The sequence below is a fragment of the Saccopteryx leptura genome, chromosome 2, assembly GCF_036850995.1.
Source record: "Saccopteryx leptura isolate mSacLep1 chromosome 2, mSacLep1_pri_phased_curated, whole genome shotgun sequence".
Taxonomy (NCBI): domain Eukaryota; kingdom Metazoa; phylum Chordata; class Mammalia; order Chiroptera; family Emballonuridae; genus Saccopteryx; species Saccopteryx leptura.
In genome coordinates this window covers 232829858-232852573 of record NC_089504.1, presented here as the reverse complement: position 1 = coordinate 232852573, position 22716 = coordinate 232829858, and the positions used below count along the sequence as shown (strand labels likewise).

The 22716-nt window shown below is 40.7% G+C and overlaps 1 protein-coding gene across 1 annotated transcript in view; it reads right to left on the bottom strand.

The window, feature by feature from the left end:
- TTC28 (tetratricopeptide repeat domain 28) overlaps window positions 1-22716 on the bottom strand; it is a 654105-nt gene extending 631389 nt beyond the window's left edge. Inside the window, exon 1 of the mRNA XM_066370598.1 lies at window positions 22553-22716. Within this exon, the coding sequence (XP_066226695.1) occupies window positions 22553-22648 (96 nt within the window). The 5' untranslated portion in view covers window positions 22649-22716. The remainder of the gene's footprint in view (window positions 1-22552) is intronic.

Sequence of the window (22716 nt, the reverse complement as noted above, 5' to 3'; positions counted from 1 at the left end):
CTTCCTTCACTGTGAGGTCTTTTCTTAGTACATCCTTTAAGAAAACAAATTATCACAAATTTGTGACTTCAAGCATCCCCAGTTCGCCAGTAAATCTTTAGGTGAGGGATGAGAAATGATGTTTCCTTTCTAAAACTTCAAATTCCCTCAAATGTTCATCACATAACCTACCATATTTCCCCAATGTATAAGATGCTCCCATGTATGAGATGCACCTTAATTTGGGGGCCCGAAATTTGAAAAAATAATGTATTACATAGTTATTGATCTTATTTTATTCATCATAAAATTCACACAACTCCTCATCACTGTCAAAACTCCCATCCATTAGCTTTTCCTCATCTCTGTCTGATGACGAATCAATGTCTTCAACAATGAGCACAAAAACAAGCACCAAAAAGCAGGAAAGGCAAGTATTTTTACTACAACCACTGTATAAGATGCACCCAGTTTTTAAGACCCCAAATTTTTTGGAAAAAAAAAAGTGTGTCTTATACATGGGGAAATACGGTAGTTACTTTTTAGGATGCTCTCTAGTAAACTATGTTCCTCTAAAAATATGGTTCTGAAAAAATTAATTAATTAAATGAATAAAGAAATAAAAATATGGTTCTGTTCTGACCTGTGGTGGCGCAGTGGAGAAAGCATCAACCTGAAATGCTGAGGATCACCGGTTCAAGACCCTGGGTCTCCCCGGTCAAGGTACATATGGGAGTTGATGCTTCCTGCTCCTCCCCCCACTTCTCTCTCTCCTCTTGAAAATGAATAAATAAAATCTTTAAAAATATATATGGTTCTGAAAACTAGACTTAAACTCAGAATGAAGGAAAATGAATAGCAGCTTTCTAAGATTACAACACTATTTTCGTTAATACTAAGATGCATTTATTAGCTTCTTCGTGATTGAATATATGTAATTCATGTTGAGCTTAAAAACAACCCAAAACTTTTCCCAAAAACTATTGATAAGTAAGGTTTGCTCATAAGTATTGAATCTAAATGCAGAACCTCATTTATAATTGAGTAACTTTGTCTTGATTTATCAATATGTTCAAATATTGAGCACATACTCTGTGTCGGGCATTTACAAAGGACTAAACATAGAAAAAGAAAATAAAACAGACATGGTCCCTGCCCTTGTCAAAATCACAAATATATTTTTAAAGATTTTATTTATTCATTTTTTAGAGAGGAGAGAGAGAGAAGGGAAAGAGGAGCAGGAAGCATCAACTCCCATACGTGCCTTGACCAGGCAAGCCTAAGCTTTCGCACAGGCAACCTCAGCATTCCAGGTCAATGCTTTATCCACTGTACCACCACAGGTCAGGCCGAAATCACAAATTTTAAAAAAAATCACAAATTACCTTTGTGGTTTGGCTTTATCTTACTGGTCTAGTATCTATACAGCAATATCTCCTTGAATCCTAATTCTTTCAGTGTATTATCATCCGTTTTATAGTTGTGAAAACTCCCATGCCTTTATCTAGGATACAGTATTATTCAATAAGACTAGATTTTAAAAAATAGAGTCCTGTGCTTTGGTACATACTTCCTTCAGGTTTCTATTAACTCTATGGTTATCTAATTCAAAAACTTTATTATCATTAAATCTATAACAAGATTCATGTTGTCCATATGAGTATCATGGGATACTTATAAAATTATTTAGGAAAATCAAAATATACTATGTCACCTTAGAATTGTCCTTTTTAAAAAAAGGTAATGAGAACTTCTTAAGTGAAACTATGTTGGCTACTAGCCCTTATCACCTCTATATATCAGTCAGGATTCAGTCAAAAGACAGGAACCATACCTGTTATTTGAATAGACAGATGTCATATAAGATTTCTTAACCAAATATAAAGTTTTTAGGTAAACAGCTGAAGGGGCAAAAAGAGAACTCTAACGAATCACAAAGATAGCAACTACAGAAAGCAGCTATCAAGCCCAGGGCTAGGCTACCAAAAGATTAGAAGAGGGGTCCAGGGAACTTAAACTCCCAGTTCTGAGAAGAAGGCACTGCTCAGATGGTGTTGGTGTCTGATTCCTTGAAGCCCCATGGCCCTGGGACTCAAACCTTCCTCCAGTGGCTTCTGGAGGAAGCTTGATAAAACCAGTCCTCAAGTGTTGAAAAAACTGCACACTAGATCCAGCAACTGCTACAGGAAGTTACTACTACTGCCAGGATGAAAAGTGTTACAAGGGTGGCTCTCACAGGAATAGTAGGGAGATAAGCCACTGGAAGCAAAGAAGAGCAAGTCCCCTTTACTGCCCCTTATTTACCGACCAAACAGGGAGCCGTTAACAATGCATAAATGTGGCCTGCAGAGTCACAAACCCTATCATCACAAAGTAGAATAAACAGGACAGATTTGGAGGTAAGAGATAACTTAATTGTCAAAATACTCTGTTCTGGTCACATAAACTATCTGTTTAATAATCTACAAAATCAATGACATCAACCTGCATCCAACACGTAATCATCTTCCACTACTCTGAAGAGTATAATAGTGATGATAATAATAATAGTAACAAAAACCACATCTAACATTTATTTAGCACTTACTACATACTTGGATGTTTTAAATTGTATACATATATTAATTCATTTAATATTCACAACAACCCTGTGGAGAAGGCAATGGCAGAATTCTTACTTTATAGATAGAATAAGGTGCAAATCTCATGCTTTTGACACAACATATGCTACAATGCTATGATATACAATCCCCTCTAAATCTGAGGCAGCCTTCAAAATGTAACACTGTTGAACACAACTTGCTTGCATGCTTTATGAAGTTCATCTCTGAAGTTGTAGCTACATGGAAAATCATTTTCTCATACACTTCAGGATATTTTTCAAAACTCTCTGCTGAGAACATGCAACCTAGCAAAACATTTCTGGTTTCCCAAGCAATACAGGATAAAAAAGGCAGCACTGCCTGACCAGTGGTGGTGCAGTGGATAAAAGTCTACTCAGGATGCTGAAGGCCCTGGTTCAAAACCCCAGGGTAACCAGCTAGAATGCGGGTTTCTCATCTTGAGCACTGGCATGCTAGTTTGAGCACAGGGTCATAAAGATGATCTCAAGTCTCTGGCTTGAAGCCCAAGGTCGCTGGCTTGAGAAAAGGATCACTGGCTCAGATGGAGCCCTTTGGTCAAGGCACATATGAGAAGCAATGAACAACTAAAGTACTGCAACTATAAATTGATTCTTCTCATCTCTATCTCCCTTCCTGTCTCTCTCTTTCTCTCTCTCAAAAAATAAGTGTATATGATTGTCTAACCACTATGCTGTACAACTGAAACTAATATAAAAAATAGTGAGCCCTGGCCAGTTGGCTCAGTGGTAGAGCATCGCCCTGGCGTGCAGGAGTCCCGGGTTCGATTCCTGGCCAGGGCACACAGGAGAAGCGCCCATCTGCTTCTCCACCCCTCCCCCTCTCCTTCCTCTCTGTCTCTCTCTTCCCCTCCCGCAGTTGAGGCTCCATTGAAGCAAAGATGGCCCGGGTGCTGAGGATGGCTCTGTGGCCTCTGCCTCAGGCGCTGGAATGGCTCTAGATGCAACAGAGCAACGCCCCAGAGGGGCAGAGCATCGCCCCCTGGTGGGTATGCCGGGTGGATCCCGGTCGGGCACATGCGGGAGTCTGTCTGACTGCCTCCCCGTTTCCAGCTTTGGAAAAATGAAAAAATAAATAAATAAATAAAAAATAGTGAATATAAACTGTAATTGCAAAAAATTTTCAATAAAAAATAAAGTATAGCCCTGGCCGGTTGGCTCAGTGATGGAGCGTCGGCCTGGCGTGTAGAAGTCCCGGGTTCGATTCCCGGCCGGGGCACACAGGAGAGGCGCCCATTTGCTTCTCCACCCCTCCCCCTCTCCTTCCTCTCTGTCTCTCTCTTCCCCTCCCACAGCCGAGGCTCCATTGGAGCAGGGATGGCCCGGGCGCTGGGGATGGCTCCTTGGCCTCTGCCCCAGGCGCTGGAGTGGCTCTGGTCGCGGCAGAGCGATGCCACGGAGGGGCGGAGCGTCGCCTCCTGGTGGGCAGAGCATCGCCCCCTGGTGGGCGTGCCGGGTGGATCCCAGTCGGGCGCATGCGGGAGTCTGTCTGACTGTCTCTCCCGGTTTCTAGCTTCAGAAAAATACAAAAAATACAAAAAAAAAAAAAAAAGTATAATATTAAAAAATAGCAGTGTAAAATGTCTCCATTCAACTATTTCAACTCTCTTTCAAAAATAAAACAAAAGATGGGGGTGTAAGATGGTATAGAGAGGATAAATAATGATTAAAAGAGACTTGACTTGTGTGGTGAACACACAATACAGGTGTGTTGTGAAATTGTACACTCGAGTCCTGTATAATTTTGTTAACCAGTATCACCTCACTAAATTCAATAAAAAGGGGAGAAAAGCTTGTAATTCCTAAACAAACAAAAAATTAGTTCAAAAATTAATATTTATTAAGTAAATACCTACATTTTAGCCTCGAAAAAAAGGTAAAATGAAGAATAAATGTCTGGAATCCATTTTATTTTTACAAAAAAACAAACAAAAGAACACTTTTTTTTTTCAGGGATATATAATTATACATTTATTTCACAAACATGGCCTAGGGCTAAATTCTGAATGAAGAAACAACTTACAATATTAATATGCTTTGTCTTTCATTTGCACTTAAAGACTGATTACCCTTTATCAGTAAATAGGTAAGAAGAGACTGCTTGCGGCAGACGGTTTGTGATGTGGTGTGTAGATGGTGTTATATTGAGTTGTACACTTGAAACCTGTATGGTTTGGCAAACGACACCATTCCAATAAAAAAAAATTTTAATTAACAAAAACAACAATAAAACAGGAAATACAAGTAGTGACTGTATTTATTTTATAATTTCTTTTATTTCAGAGATGCATACAAAATAAGAATCATAGCCTATGGGGGCACAGTGGATAGAGTGTCAACCTGGAATACTGAGTTCACAGGATCAAAATTCTGGGCTTGCCTGCAAGGAACATACAACAATCAATCAATGAACAATCGTGAAGCCACTATGAGTTGATACTCCTCACTCCCTCTCCCTCCTTTCTCTGTAAAATAAATAAAATCTTTAAAAAATAAAAAGAAGACTCATTCCTTTACTATCTTAAAAACAGTTGTTTTTATTTAGCCTCATTTCATTTCATACTTTTCTTCATTACCTAGTTTAATTCCCATGATTCATTCAAGAAACATTTGTCTCACGTACTACATTAAATATTAGCTTAACATTTTCTAACTTTAAATACCTAAAAAGTAAACTGCTTACATTGTAGTTAATTTTATCTTTTAATTGGAAATAAAATTCAAGAATAAACTTAGTATCAAATATCCCTCTGCTCAATCATCATTATATACTCAAATTCCAGAATACTGTGCCAACATAACCTTAAGATTCACAATAGAAACTAGGTTTTAACAAGATGTCAAGGGGAATTGCTTATATTGTTGTCCTGCAATAAGTCTAACATCAGTCGCAAAGGAAAGTTATAACTGATCACTATTTGCTTAATGATCATTCCAATCAAAGACACTTGTGTAACGGTTAAGAATGTAGACTCCACAAGGTTCATGGCTATACAGTTCACCAAAGGATGTCCTTCCTTTTCAGTGGGAAAGGGCATCTGAGGCCATTTGGGAGACCAGGAGTGGGGATGGGGCACCTTGACAACTTGTATACACAGGCACTGGATGATGAGGCAGCACAAATGCATCAGGGAAGCAGGGCCAAAAGTATACTCATACTAAGTACAACAGATGGAAACTGTGGTTTCGGTGGAGGCTAAGAGGCCATAAAATTGTGTGCTGGCTACTGCGGGACTACATGGGTGGTAATGAACAAATGAGGCATTGGGGTGGGGGGGGGGGGCACTCCCTGGTAACGCCTCAGAGAGCCTTTCCTTTAGATCCTAAAGACTGAAAAAGGAAATAAAAGCCACAAAAGCTTCACCAACTTAGCTTTCTTAATTTATTTCACATTAATTGAATGCATTGTTTTTAATGCCATCATAAACATGATGAAATTAACTAAAAAGTGATAGCTTTAGAAGGAATAATAATGTGATGATCTAGAGAGAAAGAAATAAAATAATCCTTAAAAATACAGATGATAAAAAGAATGTAGACTCCAGAGCTAGACTGCTAAATGAGAATCCAGTGCAACTCAGCTTCTCAGATGTGTGATCTTGAGCAAGTTACTTAATAACCTCACTGTACCTCAGTTTCTTTACTTGTAAAACAGGGGTAACTACTTCATAAGGTAGTTGTGAGGATTAATGAGTTAATATACATAAAAAAAATTAGAACAGTGCCTAATACATAGTAATTACAGTATGTTAGCTATAATAATCTGAAACCAACAGACTTTATACTTCTGCCACACAAGTATGTGCTCTATAATTTACATAAAACTTCCAAATATGCTTAATAGAAATTTTATTTTTTATAAAGTATATTTGCAATTTATGGCCAATTTCCTGAACACTTTTTATAAGTGGTTTTCATAAATCTTTGTGGATATTTGGAAGCAATGAATTTAAATAAGAGCATTATTTGACAGAGGAGCAGATTTCAAAAATCCTATTTCTACATAAGCTAAAACCAAAAGGATCCAAGACAGCACTCAATACAAAACAGTATATACAGAACAAAAATAATCGTAGCAGGATTTTTAGTACCTTATCAGGAAATTGTGTAATCCACTATAGTAACTTTTCCTAATGATAAGAAACTACACACGGGGCCAAATGGCCAATAAGGGTGTCTGAATTTCAAATTCATATTGGTAACATGCAAACTCCTGAGAGGAGGAGAATATACTAGGTTAACTCCAAAATAAAAGGTACTATCCCACCCTATATGCTTGGCCTTATTAAATTATACTCTTCAATATCAAATTGCGATAGCAAAATATCAGGAAATTAAGTTCTTAGTAGAGAACAGGTCATAGAAAAAGTCTATGGAGTTAAGTTTCCTGTGTTCTACATACAATTGCTCACAGTAATCTTATAAACACATAAAGGTTAACATGCTTGCATTAAAAATGTTGTCATTTATAGACCTAATTATTTCAAAGACAGTTCAGACATCTTAACATGTCCACATACATTTTTTTAAAAGATTTTATTTATTGATTTTTAGAGAGAAGAGAGAGAGAAGTGGTTAGGGGAGGAACAGTAACCATCAACCTGCAGTAGTTGCTTCTCACGTGTGCCTTGACCAAGCAAGCCCAGGGTCTCAAACCGGCAACCACAGCGATCCAAGTTGAAAATTCATCCACTGCACCACCACAGGTCAGACCACATGACTTTTTTTTTTTTTTTTTTCTTACAGAGACAGTGAGTCAGAGAGAGGGATAGACAGGGACAGACAGACAGGAACAAAGAGAGATGAGAAGCATCCAACATCAGTTTCTCATTGCGCGTTGCAACACCCTAGTTGTTCATTGATTGCTTTCTCATATGTGCCTTGACCACGGGCCTTTAGCAGACTGAGCGACCCCCTGCTGGAGCCAGCAACCTTGGGTTCAAGCTGGTGGGCTTTTGCTCAAACCAGATGAGCCCACGCTCAAGCTGGTGACCTCGGGGTCTCGAACCTGGGTACTCTGCATCCCAGTCCGATGCTCCATCCACTGTGCCACCGCCTGGTCAGGCCACATGACATTTTTTAATTCACAGAAACTTTCTCATCTATCTTAACTTCTGGTGTTCTATATAAATGCTTAGTGAATATTTTATTTTAGAAAATATAAACACAGATGCTACAAATCTTTACTTTGCAAAATATGTCCAATTATTAGCACACTGTTAATAATTATTAAAGTAATGAGAGAATATAAGGGTTAATTGTTAGATTTAATGTACTTTTCCATATACTTAAAATTGTTTGGCCTGACCAGGCGGTGGCGCAGTGGATAGAGCGTCGGACTGGGATGCGGAAGGAGCCAGGTTCAAGACCCCAAGGTTGCCAGCTTGAGTGCAGGCTCATCTGACTTGAGCAAAAAGCTCACCAGCTTGGACCCAAGGTCACTGGCTCGAGCAAGGGGTTACTCAATCTGCTGAAGGCCCGCGGTCATGGCACATATGAGAAAGCAATCAATGAACAACTAAGGTGTCACAACAAAAAACTGATGATTGAAGCTTCTCATCTCTCTCCGTTCCTGTCTGTCTGTCCCTATCTATCCCTCTATCTGACTCTCTCTCTGTTCCTGTAAAAAAAATAAAATAAAATAAAAATAAATAAATAATAAAATTGTTTGTACATATACACTTTATTTTAACTATTACTTTTGGATTTATTTTGTTACTCCATAAGACAGCCTTAGGTGAGAGGAATAACCCTGCTAATTTCACCATGTACAAAATTAAAATGGAGGGTGCAAATGAAAACTTTAAAATTCATCTATTTAATATGTACAGTTCAATGTTTTTTAATTTATTCAGTTTTATAACTATTACAACAAGTTTATTTCCATCACCCCAAAAAAGAAGCCCTATGCCCAGCAGCAGTCATTCCCCACTCCTCCTGAAGTCCCTGGCAAATACCAATCCCCCTTGGGTCTCCATGGATTTGTCTGCGCTGAATTTTCACATAAATTGAGTTATACAATATATGGTCCTTTGTCACTAGTTTCTTTTTTTCTTTCTTTTTTTAGCAAGAAGGACAGAGGCAGAGAGAGGGACAGACAGACAAGAAGGGACAGAGATGAGAAGCATCAATTCTTCATTTAGGCATCTTAGTTGTTCATTGATTGCTTTCTCATATGTGCCTTGATGGGGGGGGGGGGCTCCAGCCAAACCAGGGACCCCATGCTCAAGCCAGCGACCTTGGGCTTCAAGCCAGAGACCTTTGGGCTCAAGTCAGTGACCATGGAGTCATGTCTATGATCCCATATTCAAGCCAACGACCCCGCACTCAAGCTGGTGAGCCCGTGCTCAAGTCAGCGACCTAGGGTTTTGAACCTGGGTCTTCTGTGTCCCAGGCCGACATTCTATCCACTGAGCCACCCCCTGGTCAGACTGTCACCAGTTTCTATCATTCAGATTAATGTTCTCAAGGTTCGTTCACATTATATCGTGTATTGGTACTTCTTCATTTCACGGCTGAATAATATACCATTGTATGAATACATCACATTTTGTTTATCCACTCAACAGTTAGCTGATGCACGTAAGGGTGTTTTTACTTTTTAGCTATTATAAATAATGCTGATATGAATAGTCATATACAAGTTTTTGTGTGTACAGATGCTTTTATCTCTCTCAGATATATAGCTAGGAGTAGGATTACTAGGCCAATCATATGGCACTTGTTATTGTCTGTGTATTTTACTGCAACCATCCTAGTAGATATGAAATGGTATCTTAGGGTTTTGATTTGCATTTCTCTGATGACTACTGATGTTGTATACCTTTTCGTGTGTTTATTGGCCATTTGTATATATTCTTTGAGAAATGTCTATTCAAATGCTTTGTCCAGGCCCTGACAGGTTGGCTCAGTGGTAGAGCGTCGGCCTGGTATGCAGGAGTCTCGGGTTCGATTGCCAGCCAGGGCATACAGGAGAAGCGCTCATCTGCTTCTCCACCCCTCCCCCTCTCCTTCCTCTCTGTCTCTTTCTTCTCCTCCCGCAGCCAGGGCTCCATTGGAGCAAAGTTTGCCCAGGCACTGAGGATGGCTCTGTGGCCTCTGCCTCAGGCGCTAGAATGGCTCTGACTGAGGCAGAGCAATGCCCCAAGATGGGCAGAGCATCGCCCCCTGGTGGGCGTGCTGGGTGGATCCCGGTCGGGCACCTGCAGGAGTCTGTCTGACTGCCTTCCCCGTTTCCAACTTCAGAAAAGGAAAAAAATAAATAAATAAATAAAATTTAAAAGAATGCTTTGTCCATTTTTTAACTGAGTTGTATATCACTGAGTTGATATAACTTCTTTATCAGATTATGATTTGCAAATATTTCCTTCCATTATGTGAAATTTCTTATCTTCTTGGTGCTATCCTTTGACACACAAAATTTTTAACTTTGATGAAGTCCAATTTATCTACTTCTTCTTTTGTCACTTGTGCTTTTTGTATTATATCTAGGAAATCATTGCCTAACTCAAAGTCACTCTAATGTTTTCTGATGAGTCTTACTGTTTTGCTCTTACTTTTAAGTCTGATTCATTGAGTTAATTTCTGTGTGTGGTATGAGGTAGGGATCCAAATTCATTCTTTTGCATGTGCTATCCAGCACCTTTTTTTTTTTTACAGAGACAGAGAGAGAGAGTCAGAGAGAGGGATAGATAAGGAGAAATAAACAGGAACGGAGAGAGATGAGAAGCATCAATCATCAGGTTTTCGTTGTGGCACTTTAGTTGTTCATTGAGTGCTCCTTCATATGTACAATACCTTGACCGTGGGGCTACAGCAGACCGAGTAACCCCTTGCTCAAGCCAGTGACCTTGGGTCCAAGCTGGTGAGCTTTGCTCAAACCAGATGAGCCCACGCTCAAGTGGTGACCTCGGGGTCTCAAACCTGGGTCCTCTGCATCCCAGTCCGATGCTGTATCCACTGCGCCACCACCTGGTCAGGCTGTGCTGTTTTATTTTAGTTAAAATGCCTATATGGAGTTATGTGAATATGTTTAACTATTGTTAAAAAGATGCACAGGGCCCTGGCCAGTTGGCTCAGTGGTAGAGTGTCGGCCTGGCGTGCAGGAGACCAGGTTCGATTCCCAGCCAGGGCACACAGGAGAAGCGCCCATCTGCTTCTCCACCCCTCCCCCTCTCCTTCCTCTCTGTCTCTCTCTTCCCCTCCAGCAGCCAAGGCTCCATTGGAGCAGAAAGTTGGCCCAGGCGCTGAGGATGGCTCCATGGCCTCTGCCTCAGGCACTAGAATGGCTCTGGTTGCAACAGAGCAACACCCCAGATGGGCAGAGCATCGCCCCCTGGTGGGCATGCTGGGTGGATCCCAGTCAGACACATGCGGGAGTCTGTCTGACTGCCTCCCCGTTTCCAACTTCAGAAAAATACAAAAAAAAAAAAAAAAAAAAAAAAAAAAGATGCACAGAAGAAGTCCCAGGGGGAAAAAAATGTGTTAATGTATTAATAGTAGTAATCACTGTATGGATAACGTTATGGGGTTTTGTTTAATTTTTGCTTGTCTTAATTTTTCTAATTTTACACAGTGCATACATTCAGCTTTCACAATAATAAAAAGGGGTTTCATTAAAATAAAGATCAGGCCCTGGCCGGTTGGCTCAGCGGTAGAGCGTCGGCCTAGCGTGCGGAGGATCCGGATTCGATTCCCGGCCAGGGCACACAGGAGAAGCGCCCATTTGCTTCTCCACCCCTCCGCCGCGCTTTCCTCTCTGTCTCTCTCTTCCCCTCCCGCAGCCAAGGCTCCATTGGAGCAAAGATGGCCCAGGCGCTGGGGATGGCTCTGTGGCCTCTGCCTCAGGCGCTAGAGTGGCTCTGGTCACAACATGGCGATGCCCAGGATGGGCAGAGCATCGCCCCCTGGTGGGCAGAGCGTCGCCCCTGGTGGGCGTGCCGGGTGGATCCCGGTTGGGCGCATGCGGGAGTCTGTCTAACTGTCTCTCCCTGTTTCCAGCTTCAGGAAAAAAAAAAAAAAAATGTCTGTTAGTTACCAATCTGTGGTTTTGAAGGTTTAATTTCTTTTATTTTTCAATTACAGTACAATTTTAATTACAGTTGTGATTTGGGAGATAAGGTTTATTGTTAAAATAGTATTTCCAGTATAAACAATTATTTTCTTTAGTTCATCAGGAATACACAGTCAATGAACATGATATATTTCAAGCCTCATATTTGGGTTATATTATGTCTGATTTAGTCCCATACAAAATAGCAATATACCTACTGAAGAAACACCAAAAGAACTATTAAGTTTAAGTTCAAACATCAACTTTTGTCTCTAACAGAGTTCCTTAAAAAGGAACAAGTTTTTTTCAAAAGAAACAAGAATTGTAACCATCAAATTCAACTTCTGAAATTTGCTTCTGCTTTTAGAAGTAGTGAAAGACCTTAAATAAGAACTATGAAATAAAAACAAACCGCTTTGAGTTATATTCATTATTTTTAATAATAATTACAAATATATTGTCAAATACCCTATAAGCAACTTAAATTTAGCAAGCTTTTACAAGGCCAAGAGTATGGTGTGAGAAACTTAAGTCTTTCATTATTCCTCAAGCACTTAAAGAGTTTTCTTGGGTCATAGAAAAGTGATAGGGACAGGAAGAGGTTTGAGGTTTTTTCATTGTGGTTCGTTGGGGGTTTTTTATGTGTGTGTGGCTCTGTGGTTTTGGGTTTGTTTGCTTTAGGTAGGTTATTTTTGGTTATTTTTGTTTTGGTGTGGTGTTTTGTTTGCTTTTTTATTTTTGCATGCTTTTAAAAGAAGTTAATTAACACAAGAATATAAACAACAATACCAAATCCCTACCACAAGCAAGGCATTGTTCAAAATGCCTACATACATCCTCTTTTATTTAACAATTCTTTAGAATAGATATTACTGTACCTTAACATATGTGAGACCACTGAGATGTACAATAGTTAAAATTTGTCAAAACTCATGCTTGGCCTGACCTGTGGTGGCACAGTGGATCAAGCGTCGACCTCAAATTCTGAGGTCACCGGTTCAAAACCCTGGGCTTGCCTGATCAAGGCACGTGTAGAAGTTGATGCTTCCTGCTTCTCGCCCCCCCTCTTTCTCTCTCTCTGTCTCTCTTTTCTAAACTGAATAAAGAAATAAATTAATTAAAATAAAAAAACAAACCAAAAAACTCATGCCTGACCAGGCAGTGGTGCGGTGGATAGCGTGTTGGACAGACGCAAAAGACCCAGGTTTGAAACCTTGAGGTCGCTGGCTTGAGCACGGGCTCATCAAGCTTGAGCACGGGCTCACCAGCTTGAGCAAAGGGTCATTGGCTTGACTGTGGGATCACAGACATAACCCCATGGTTAATGGCTTGAACCCAAAGGTTGCTGGCTTGAAGCCCAAGGTCATTGGTTTGAGCAAGGGGTCACTAGCTCTGCTGTAGCCCGCTTTCCCTACCTGTCCCCGTCAAGGCACATATGAGAAAGCAATCAGTGAACAACTAAGGTACCACAACAAAGAATTGCTGCTTCTCATCTCTCTCCCTTCCTGTCTGTCTGTCCCTCTCCCAGTCTCTGTCTCTGTCCACACACAAAGAAAAATTTGTCAAAACTCATACAACTAATGTTATCCCAATAAATTCAATTAAAAAAATGTAGCAGAGCCAAAACTTAAGAGATGTGAATCTAGATCTGCATCCATACTTAAGCTTTCAAAGACCATTCTTCCTCACTATTTTGGGGGGAAAGATTTGAAATAGAAAATTGGATCAGTCTACCACTAAATGATTAAGTTAAAAATATATATGCCAAACTCATCTTTATACCTTCTATATACTAGTAATGAACTAGTGATTAAAAATGAACACTACAAAATGAAATTTTAAAAAACAGTTCCAGGTACAACAGCATTAAACAATAAAGATACTTAAATAAATTTTTGAAAGAAGTGTAAGAGCTGGGCCTGACCAGGCAGTGGCGCAGTGGACAGAGCATCAGACTGGGATGCAGAGGACCCAGGTTCAAGCTCCGAGGTCACCAGCTTGAGCATGCAATCATAGACATGACCTCATAGTCACTGCCTTGAGCCCAAAGGTCACTGGCTTGAAGCCCAGGGTCGCTGTCTTGAACCCAAGGTGGCTGGCTTGAGTAAGGGGTCACTCACTTTGCTGGAGCCCCCCAATCAAGGCATATATGAGAAAGCAATCAATGAAAAACTAAGACACCACAACAAAGAATTGATGCTTCTCATCTCTCTCCCTTCCTGTCTGTCTGTCGCTGTCTGTCTCTCTCTAGCTCACTTTAAAAAAAACAGAGTAAGAGTTGGATGGACCTGAAAACTACAAAACATCACCGAAAGGACAGATTAAGCACAATCCCTATAAAAATCCCAACTATTTTTTGGCAGAAATTGATAAACTGATCCAAAATCGAGGGACCCAGAAAAGACAAAACAGTCTTAAAAAAAAAACTTACAATTAATTTCAAAACCTGTTAAAAAGCTATTGTAATTACAGACTGGGTGCTTTAAACCAGTGGTCCCCAACCCCCAGGCCGCAGACCGGTACCAGTCTGTGGGCCATTTGGTACCGGTCCGCAGAGAAAGAATAAATAACTTACATTATTTCCATTTTATTTACATTTGAGTCTGAACAATGTTTTATTTTTTTAAAATGACCAGATTCCTTGTGTTACATCCATCTAAGATTCACTCCTGACGCTTGTCTCGGTCACATGATACGTTGCCGCTAAAATTAAACCCATAAACTAGCAAAATGAGTGAAAAACAAAATTACATCGAAAGTTTTTTTGCGAAGTGGAAAAGGACCAGTGAGGAGACAGAAGAAGAACCTATGACTTCGAAGAAAAAGAAGGCTTCGTTTAACAGACAATACCAAGAGTCCTACTTGAAGTATGGATTTATCGCAACTGGTGATTCTCGCGCACCAAGGCCGCTCTGCATAATATGTGGCGACTAGCTAAGTAATGAGGCAATGAAGCCTTCAAAACTGCTTCGACCAAGCACCCTACTTTAAAAGACAAGCCTTCTGAGTATTTCGAAAGAAAAAAGCATGAACAAGAAGGACAGAAACAATTACTGGTGGCCACTACATCAATAAATGCGAGTGCACCAAGAGTATCATACTTGGTGGCTAATCGTATTGCTAAGGCTAAGAAGCCATTCACCATTGGTGAAGAATTGATCATTCCAGCCACTAAAGACATTTGTCGTGAACTTCTAGGAGAGGCTGCGGTTATAAAGATAGCACAGATGCCTCTTTCGGCTACCACCATCACATGGCGCACTGAGGAAATAGCAGAGGACATTGAATCACAATTGTTGAAAAGGATTAATAAATCACTGTACTATGCTCTCCAGTTTGACGAATCTACAATATTGACAACAAGGCAATGCTACTTGTTTACGTGCGTTATCTTTATCAAGAGGATGTGCATGAGGATATGTTATGTGCACTATCATTGCCAACCAAAACCACAGCCGCAGAACTATTTAAATCGCTGGATGACTATGTATCAGGATAACTGAAATGGTCTTTTTGTGTCGGCATATGCACAGATGGAGCTGCTGCCATGACCGGAAGGATGTCTGGTTTAACTACTCGGATTAAGGAGGTTGCACCTGAATGGGAGTCTATGCATTGTGTCATTCACAGGGAAATGCTGGCTAGCTAAAATATACCACCAGAACTTAACAGCATATTGAATGATGTCGTTAAAGTTATGAACAACATCAAAACACACGCCCTTCACTCGCGCCTGTTCAAGCAGCTTTGTGAGGAAATGAACGCAGAGCACAGACACCTTCTCTTATACACAGAAATAAGATGGTTATCCCGAAGGAGGTCCCTGGCCAGAGTGTTTGAATTACAAGAGCCAATGCAGATTTCTCTCAGAAAAAAAGTCACCACTAGCAGCCCATTTCAGTGATGAGGAATGGGTCGCAAAACTCACTTACTTGTGCGACATATTTAACCTCCTTAATGAACTCAATCGGTCACTTCAGGGGAAAATGACAACTGTCTTCAAGTTGGCAGATGAAGTAGCTGCATTTAAAGCCAAACTGGATTTGTGGGGACGATGCGTGAACAGGGGTATATTTGACATGTTTCAAACATTTGCGGGAATTTTGGAAGAGACTGAGCCCAAGCCTTCATTGTCCCAGCTGGTGCACGATCACCTGTATTTGCTTTTAAGAGTGTGAACGCTCCTTCCCAACCACAAAAGACCCACAAATTGCCAAGGAATGGATCCACGATCCATTTGTCAACAAACCAGGTGAATCCAATGTGTCTATGCAAGAAGAGGATCAACTACTGGAGATCGCAAATGATGGTGGCCTTAAAAATATGTTCGAGCCCTGGCCAGTTGGCTCAGTGGTAGAGCGTCGGCCTGGCGTGCAGAAGTCCTGGGTTCGATTCCCGGCCAGGGCACACAGGAGCAGCACCCATCTGCTTCTCCACCCCTCCCCCTCTCCTTCCTCTCTGTCTCTCTCTTCCCCTCCCGCAGCCGAGGCTCCATTGGAGCAAAGATGGCCCGGGCGCTGGGGATGGCTCCTTGGCCTCTGCCCCAGGCGCTAGAGTGGCTCTGGTCGCAACAGAGCGACGCCCCGCAGTGGCAGAGCATCGCCCCCTGGTGGGCAGAGCATCCCCCCTGGTGGGCGTGACGGGTGGATCCCGGTCGGGCGCATGCGGGAGTCTGTCTGACTGTCTCTCCCCGTTTCCAGCTTCAGAAAAATACAAAAAAAAAAAAAAAAAAAAAAAATATATATATATATATATATATATATATACACACATATATATGTTCGAGACTACAACTCTGCTGGTGTTCTGGATTAAAGTCATGACAGAGTACCCCGAGATCGCCACAAAAGCACTAAAAACCCTGTTGCCATTTCCGACATTCTATTTGTATGAAGCGGGATTTTCTGCAGTGACAGCAACCAAAACAAAATTACAGAATAGACTGGACATGGGCAACACATTTCGGGTGTCACTGTCTCCCATTACCCCTAGATGGGACCATCTCGTTGCAGAGAAACAAGCCCAGGGCTCCCACTGATTTAGCGTTATGGTTGTTGAGAGATAGGCTACTATCTCTCATTCTATATGAACATTATAATAAATAACCCTTAACTTACAATATTCATAACAATGGTGAGTTGTATTTTTCATGCACTTTATATTTGTTTTTGTGTTGTATCTTATTTTTAAGGCAGGTTTAAGCGTTACCATAGCGACTGGAAAGTGTTTGGAGGCAGAGAGGATGTTACTCATGTTATGTTGTTGGTGCAATGTTAAGAGGACGCTTCTAATAAAGTTGCATACAAGTACACAGTGGATTCATGTTTATTTTTATTGTCGTAGGTTCACGATTGGTAGCGAGCCTGAACCTATCATATTACATATTGATGTCAGACATGAAACGTTGTCAGAATAACAAATTTAAATACAGCCTAAATAATGAGGACATGTTCATTCCTCCTTTAACTTAGCCCAATAAATATCGTAAGTTCGACAATTACATTTAAAAATACCACAGTTTTTACACCGGTCACATAATTTTATTTTGTGCATTTATCTGTCCCACCCTAAAGGCCAGTCCGTGAAAATATTTTCTGACATTAAACCGGTCCATGGCCCAAAAAAGATTGGGACCACTGTTTTAAACAACAGACATTTATTTATTTATTTTTGAATGAAAGAAAGAAGAGCCTGACCTGTGGAGGAGGCACACACAGTGTATAGAGCGTCAACCCGAATGCTGAGGTTGCCAGTTCAAAACCCTGGGTTTCCCTGGTCAAGGCACATACAATAAGCAACAAGCAACAAACAAGCAATGAACAACTAAAGTGAAGCAATTATGAGTTGATACTTCTTGTTCTCCCCTACTCTCCTCTCTCTGTAAAATCAATAAAAAAATCTTTAAAATAAATCAAATAAAAAGAATAGACTTGAGAGTCTAGAAATAAACCTAACATATGGTTAGTTGATTTTCTCAATAACGGTACAAAGACCATTCAGTGAGATAACACTTTTTCTTAATATATAGTCTGGGACAACTGGATCACCTTATGCAAAAGAATGAATCTGGACCACTACTTTACTCCATACACAAAAATAAACTCAAAATGGATCAAAAACCTATCCGTAAGGGCTTAAAACTCTTAGAAGAAAGCATAGAGGTAGTAATGACCTTGGATGTGACGATTGATTCTAAGATACAACAACAAAACCATAAGTAACAAAAGAAAAAGTAGATAAATGGACTTCATAACAAAACTTTTTTTGCAACAAAGAACATTATCAAAAAAGTAAAAAAAAAAAAAAAGTAAAGACAATCTGCAGAATGGGAGAAAATTTTGCAAATTATATTATCTGATTAGGAGTTAGTATCCAGAATTCTTAAAGAATTCTTACAACTCAATAATAAAAAGACAAATAACTCAAATAAAAAATAAAGACCCCCCAAAAAATGGACAGGGGTTTGAATAAACATTTCTCCAAAGAAGATACATAAATGTCCAATAAGCACAAAAAAATTATGCCTAACATCATTAGTCATCAAGGAAATGCAAATCAAAATTGCAGTAAGATGCCCTTTTACACTTACTAGGTTGGCTAAAGTTAAGAAGACAGATAATAACAAGTATTGACAGCCTGACCAGGCGGTGGCACAGTGGAATAGAGTGTCAGCCTGGGATGTGGAAGACTCGGGTTCGAGACCCCCGAGGTCGCCAGTTTGAGCACGAGTTCATCCGGTTTCAGCAAGGCTCACCAGCTTGAGCCCAAGGTCGCTGGCTCAAGCAGGGGGGTCACTCGGTCTGCTGTAGCCCCACGGTCAAGGCACATGTGAGAAATCAATCAATGAACAGCTAAGGAGCTGCAAAAAAGAACTGATGCTTCTCATCTCCCTCCCTTCCTGTCTGTCTGTCCCTATCTGTCCCTCTTTCTGACTGTCTCTGCCACACAAAAGAAATAAAAATAACAAGTATTGACAAAGATGTAGAGAAACTAGAACCCTCACACATCGCTAATGGGAATGTAAAATGATGCAGCGCCTTAGAAAACAGTTTCTAAGGCTACTCAAAAGGTTAAAATAGTTACCATGTGATCCAGCAATTAGGATATGCCCAAGAGAAATTAAACATATGTCCACACTAAAACTTGTTCATAAATGTTTATGGCAGCATTATTCACAAAACAGTGGGCCCTCTGTATCCACATGTTCCGCATCCACTGATTGAAAATATTGAAATAAAAAAGTTATTTTGCTGCTAACATGTACCTTGTAGTTAAGCCTAGGATGGTTGCTTGTGAACATACACAGACTTTTTCTCTTGTCATTATTTCCTAAGCAATACAGTGTAATAATTATTTATGTAGCATTCATATTGTTAGGTATCTATTATAAGTAATCTAGAGATGATTTAATGGAGTGGTCCCCAACTCCCGGGCCGCGGACCGGTACCAGTCTGTGGGCCATTTGGTACCGGTCTGCAGAGAAAGAATAAATAACTTACATTATTTCCATTTTATTTACATATATTTAAGTCTGAACGATGTTTTAGTTTTAAAAAATGACCAGATTCCCTCTGTTACATCCGTCTAAGACTCACTCTTGACTTTGTCTTGGTCACGTGATACATTTATCCGTCCCACCCTAAAGGCCGGTCCATGAAAATATTTTCTGACATTAAACCGGTCCATGGCCCAAAAAAGGTTGGGGGACCACTGATTTAATGTATACAGGAGGATGTTTATAGGTTATATGCAAATACTATACTATTTTATATAAAGGAGATAAGCATCTGGGATCTTGGGATCTATGGGGGGTTCTGAAATCAATCCCCCACAGATATCAAAAGATAAGTATAATCAAAACATAAGAAAAAATCCACATGTCTATCACCAGATGAATGGATAAACAAAAAGTGGTATATCCTTTGAATGAAATATTACTCAGCAACAAAAAGAAATGGAGTACTGATACATGTTACAACATAAATGAGCCTCAAAAAAAAAACTGCTCAGTTAAAGAAGCCAGTCACAAAAGACAACATATTGTAAGTTACATCATGTTAAATGTCCAAAATAGTTAAATTCATAAACACAGAGAGCAGGTTAGTTATTGCCAAGGGCTGAGAGAAAGGCAAATAAGGAATGTTAATGGGTACAGGATTTCTCTGTGGGGTGATAAAAATGCTCTAAAAGTAGATAATGGTGATGGTAAAAGTAGACATATAGTGAGAATAATACTATAAACCAAGAACTATGCACCAAAGAGGTAAATTTTATGGTAGGTAAATTTTATCTCTACAAAGCTTTTTTTTTTTAAGATAGTCTTTAAAAAGTCAGTCTTTCTAGTTGATCAATGTCACTCCGTTAAAATTAATTATCTAAATAAAATTATTTTTTTTTAATTTTTTTATTTTTTTGTGGCAGAGACAGAGAGTCAGAGAGAGGGACTGATAGGGACAGAGAGACAGGAAGGGAGAGAGATGAGAAACATCAATTCTTCGTTGCGGTTCCTTAGTTGTTCGTTGATTGATTTCTCATATGTTCCTTGACCCGGGGACTACAGCAGACTGAGTGACCCCTTGCTCGAGCCAGCAACCTTGGGCTCAAGCTGGTGAGCCTTGCTCAAACCAGATGAGCCTGCACTCAAGCTGGCGACCTCAGGGTCTCGAACCTGGGTTCTCCACATCCCAGTCCAACCCTCTATCCACTACGCCACTGCCTGGTCAGGCATAAAATTAATTTTTTTTAAAAGTCAGTCTTGGAGATTTGATGTACAGCACGGTGACAATAGTTAATAATTTATTATTATATATTTCTGTATATACATAACATATAAATATATTTGTATTGTATATAAGGAAGTTGTTAAGGAAGTATATCATAAAAGTTCTCATCAGAGGAAAAAAATGTGTAACTATATGTGGTGATAGATGTTAACTAGACTTATTATAGTGATTGTTCTGTAATACATACTAATATCAAATTACTGTTGTACACCTGAAACTAATAAGTTACATGTCAATTATATCTCAATTTTAGTGTTTTTCTTTTTTCTATTTTTTATTTATTCACTTTAGACAAGAGAGAGAGAGAAGGGGGAGGAGCAAGAAGCATCAACTCCCATATGTGCCTTGACCAGGCAAGCCTAGGGTTTCGAACCAGTGACCTCAGCGTTGTAGGTTATATCTGAATTTTAAAAATTGAAAACTAACATCCACACAAACTACAAAAAAACCGCATTGAGACAATAAAGCACTTAAACTTTCAATACTTATTCAGATGCAATCTCAACTCCTAAAATTCTGTCTTCCTATACCTTCTATACATTCATATTTTGTTGTGAACGACAAAAAAAAAAGCTAATGAAATCAACCACTGAAATTCAAAAAACATGAAAAAATCCAGCGCCTGAAATATCAAATAACTTACAATCAAACAACTCAATTTTCACATTGACTCTGAACTAAACATAAATTTCAATTTCAAAATATCAGATATAGAGGACAAATACTCAGAGGTTTAAGCAAATTTCCAACTTTTCTGAATAAACAGTAATTCAGATTTGCTTTGATGAAAATGTAAATACCTGCCTCAAAGGAACAAAACTCCATAAAGCTAGTGTTCCCAAATGATGAAAAGAAAAAAGCATATTTTTTATTTTTTCAGTTAGTTTTAACCTAACTAGAGTCATAGTTGATGGTTTATACTAACCAATGTATACCCTTCTTTGCTTACAACACACTAAAAACAAGGCAGTATAAACTGTCATAAAAATTATGTTGAGACCTAATAAAAAATCACATTATACAGTACTCTGACGGTCATTAATCTCAAAAAGCTCTCGAAAATGTCTCAGGAACTATTTTGGAAACTCCCTGTTATTTAGTCTTCCTACAAATATTCACTGACAATTTACATGTGCCGAGCACTGCACCTGGTACCAGGATGCCACAATGAAGCTATAAAGCGAACAGGTCCCTCTCACAGGAAGATAGTGCTTGTCAAATTTGCCTGATCAGTTGGTTAGAGCATCGTCCAGAGCCAGTTCGATCCCCGGTCAGGGCACATAGATGAACAATGTTCCTGTCTCTTTCCCTCCCTTGCCCTCTCCGTGAAATCAATAAATAAAAATTAAAGGGAAAATCTGCCTGATTATAACACTTGGGAGCTTGTTAAAAATTCAAAGTCTACTCCTTTGCCTAGGAGACTCCATGGGCCTGGGGTGAGTTGTTGCGCCTGTATTTTAATCAAGTGCTCCTATACCCGGGCTCCCCGGCTGTCCTGAGAGCACAACGCTCAGGGCCATCCCATCCCATCCAGCAAGATGCCACACCTCCCAAGTCCGTTCCGCTCAGGATCCTTCACCCTGACCAAGAACCCAAACACACCATGAAGCTGGGGTGGATGTAAAGCGTTCCCAAATCACGCTGTACTAAGCCACCGACACACTTGCTTCCTTCCTGGGACGGACAGCTCACTCTCTGAGACCTGGGACTGTCTGCACCTGAGCCGCCCGCGACTGCGCCGACACCTGCCTCCCAGCGGCTGCAGTCTACCTCTCCCGTGGGCTGGGCCCCGGGTTAGAGGCCCGCCGCCCCACAAGAACTGAGGGAAGGTGGAGGTGCCGCGCGCACTAGGCGCCGACTGTATACCGCCCCCCACCCCCACCCCAGCGCGCGCGCACACACTCCCGCGAAAACTGAGGCGGATAGGTGACAGACCAGGTCCCGCCGCCAGAGATGCCAGGTGGGGCTCGAACCCGTACGGCGGGCGGGGTCTGCCTCGCGGACACTCGTCAGCCGCCGAGGCCCGGCCCCGCTCGGCTCGCACCAACAGAGTTTTCACAAAGAAAGTCTCCCGGCCCGCGCCCCTCACGCACTCACCGGCGCCGGCGGCGACTCGGGCTCCCGCCGCCTACGGCTCCGTGCCGGGGTTGGCCCCGAGGTTGGCTCGAGCGCCAGTGGCGGTGATTGCTCCATTCCCGCGGGGCCCGAGCAGCGTTCGCCTCGGGCTAACGGTCCCGCCAGCTAGGCGCGCGCGCCGGTTC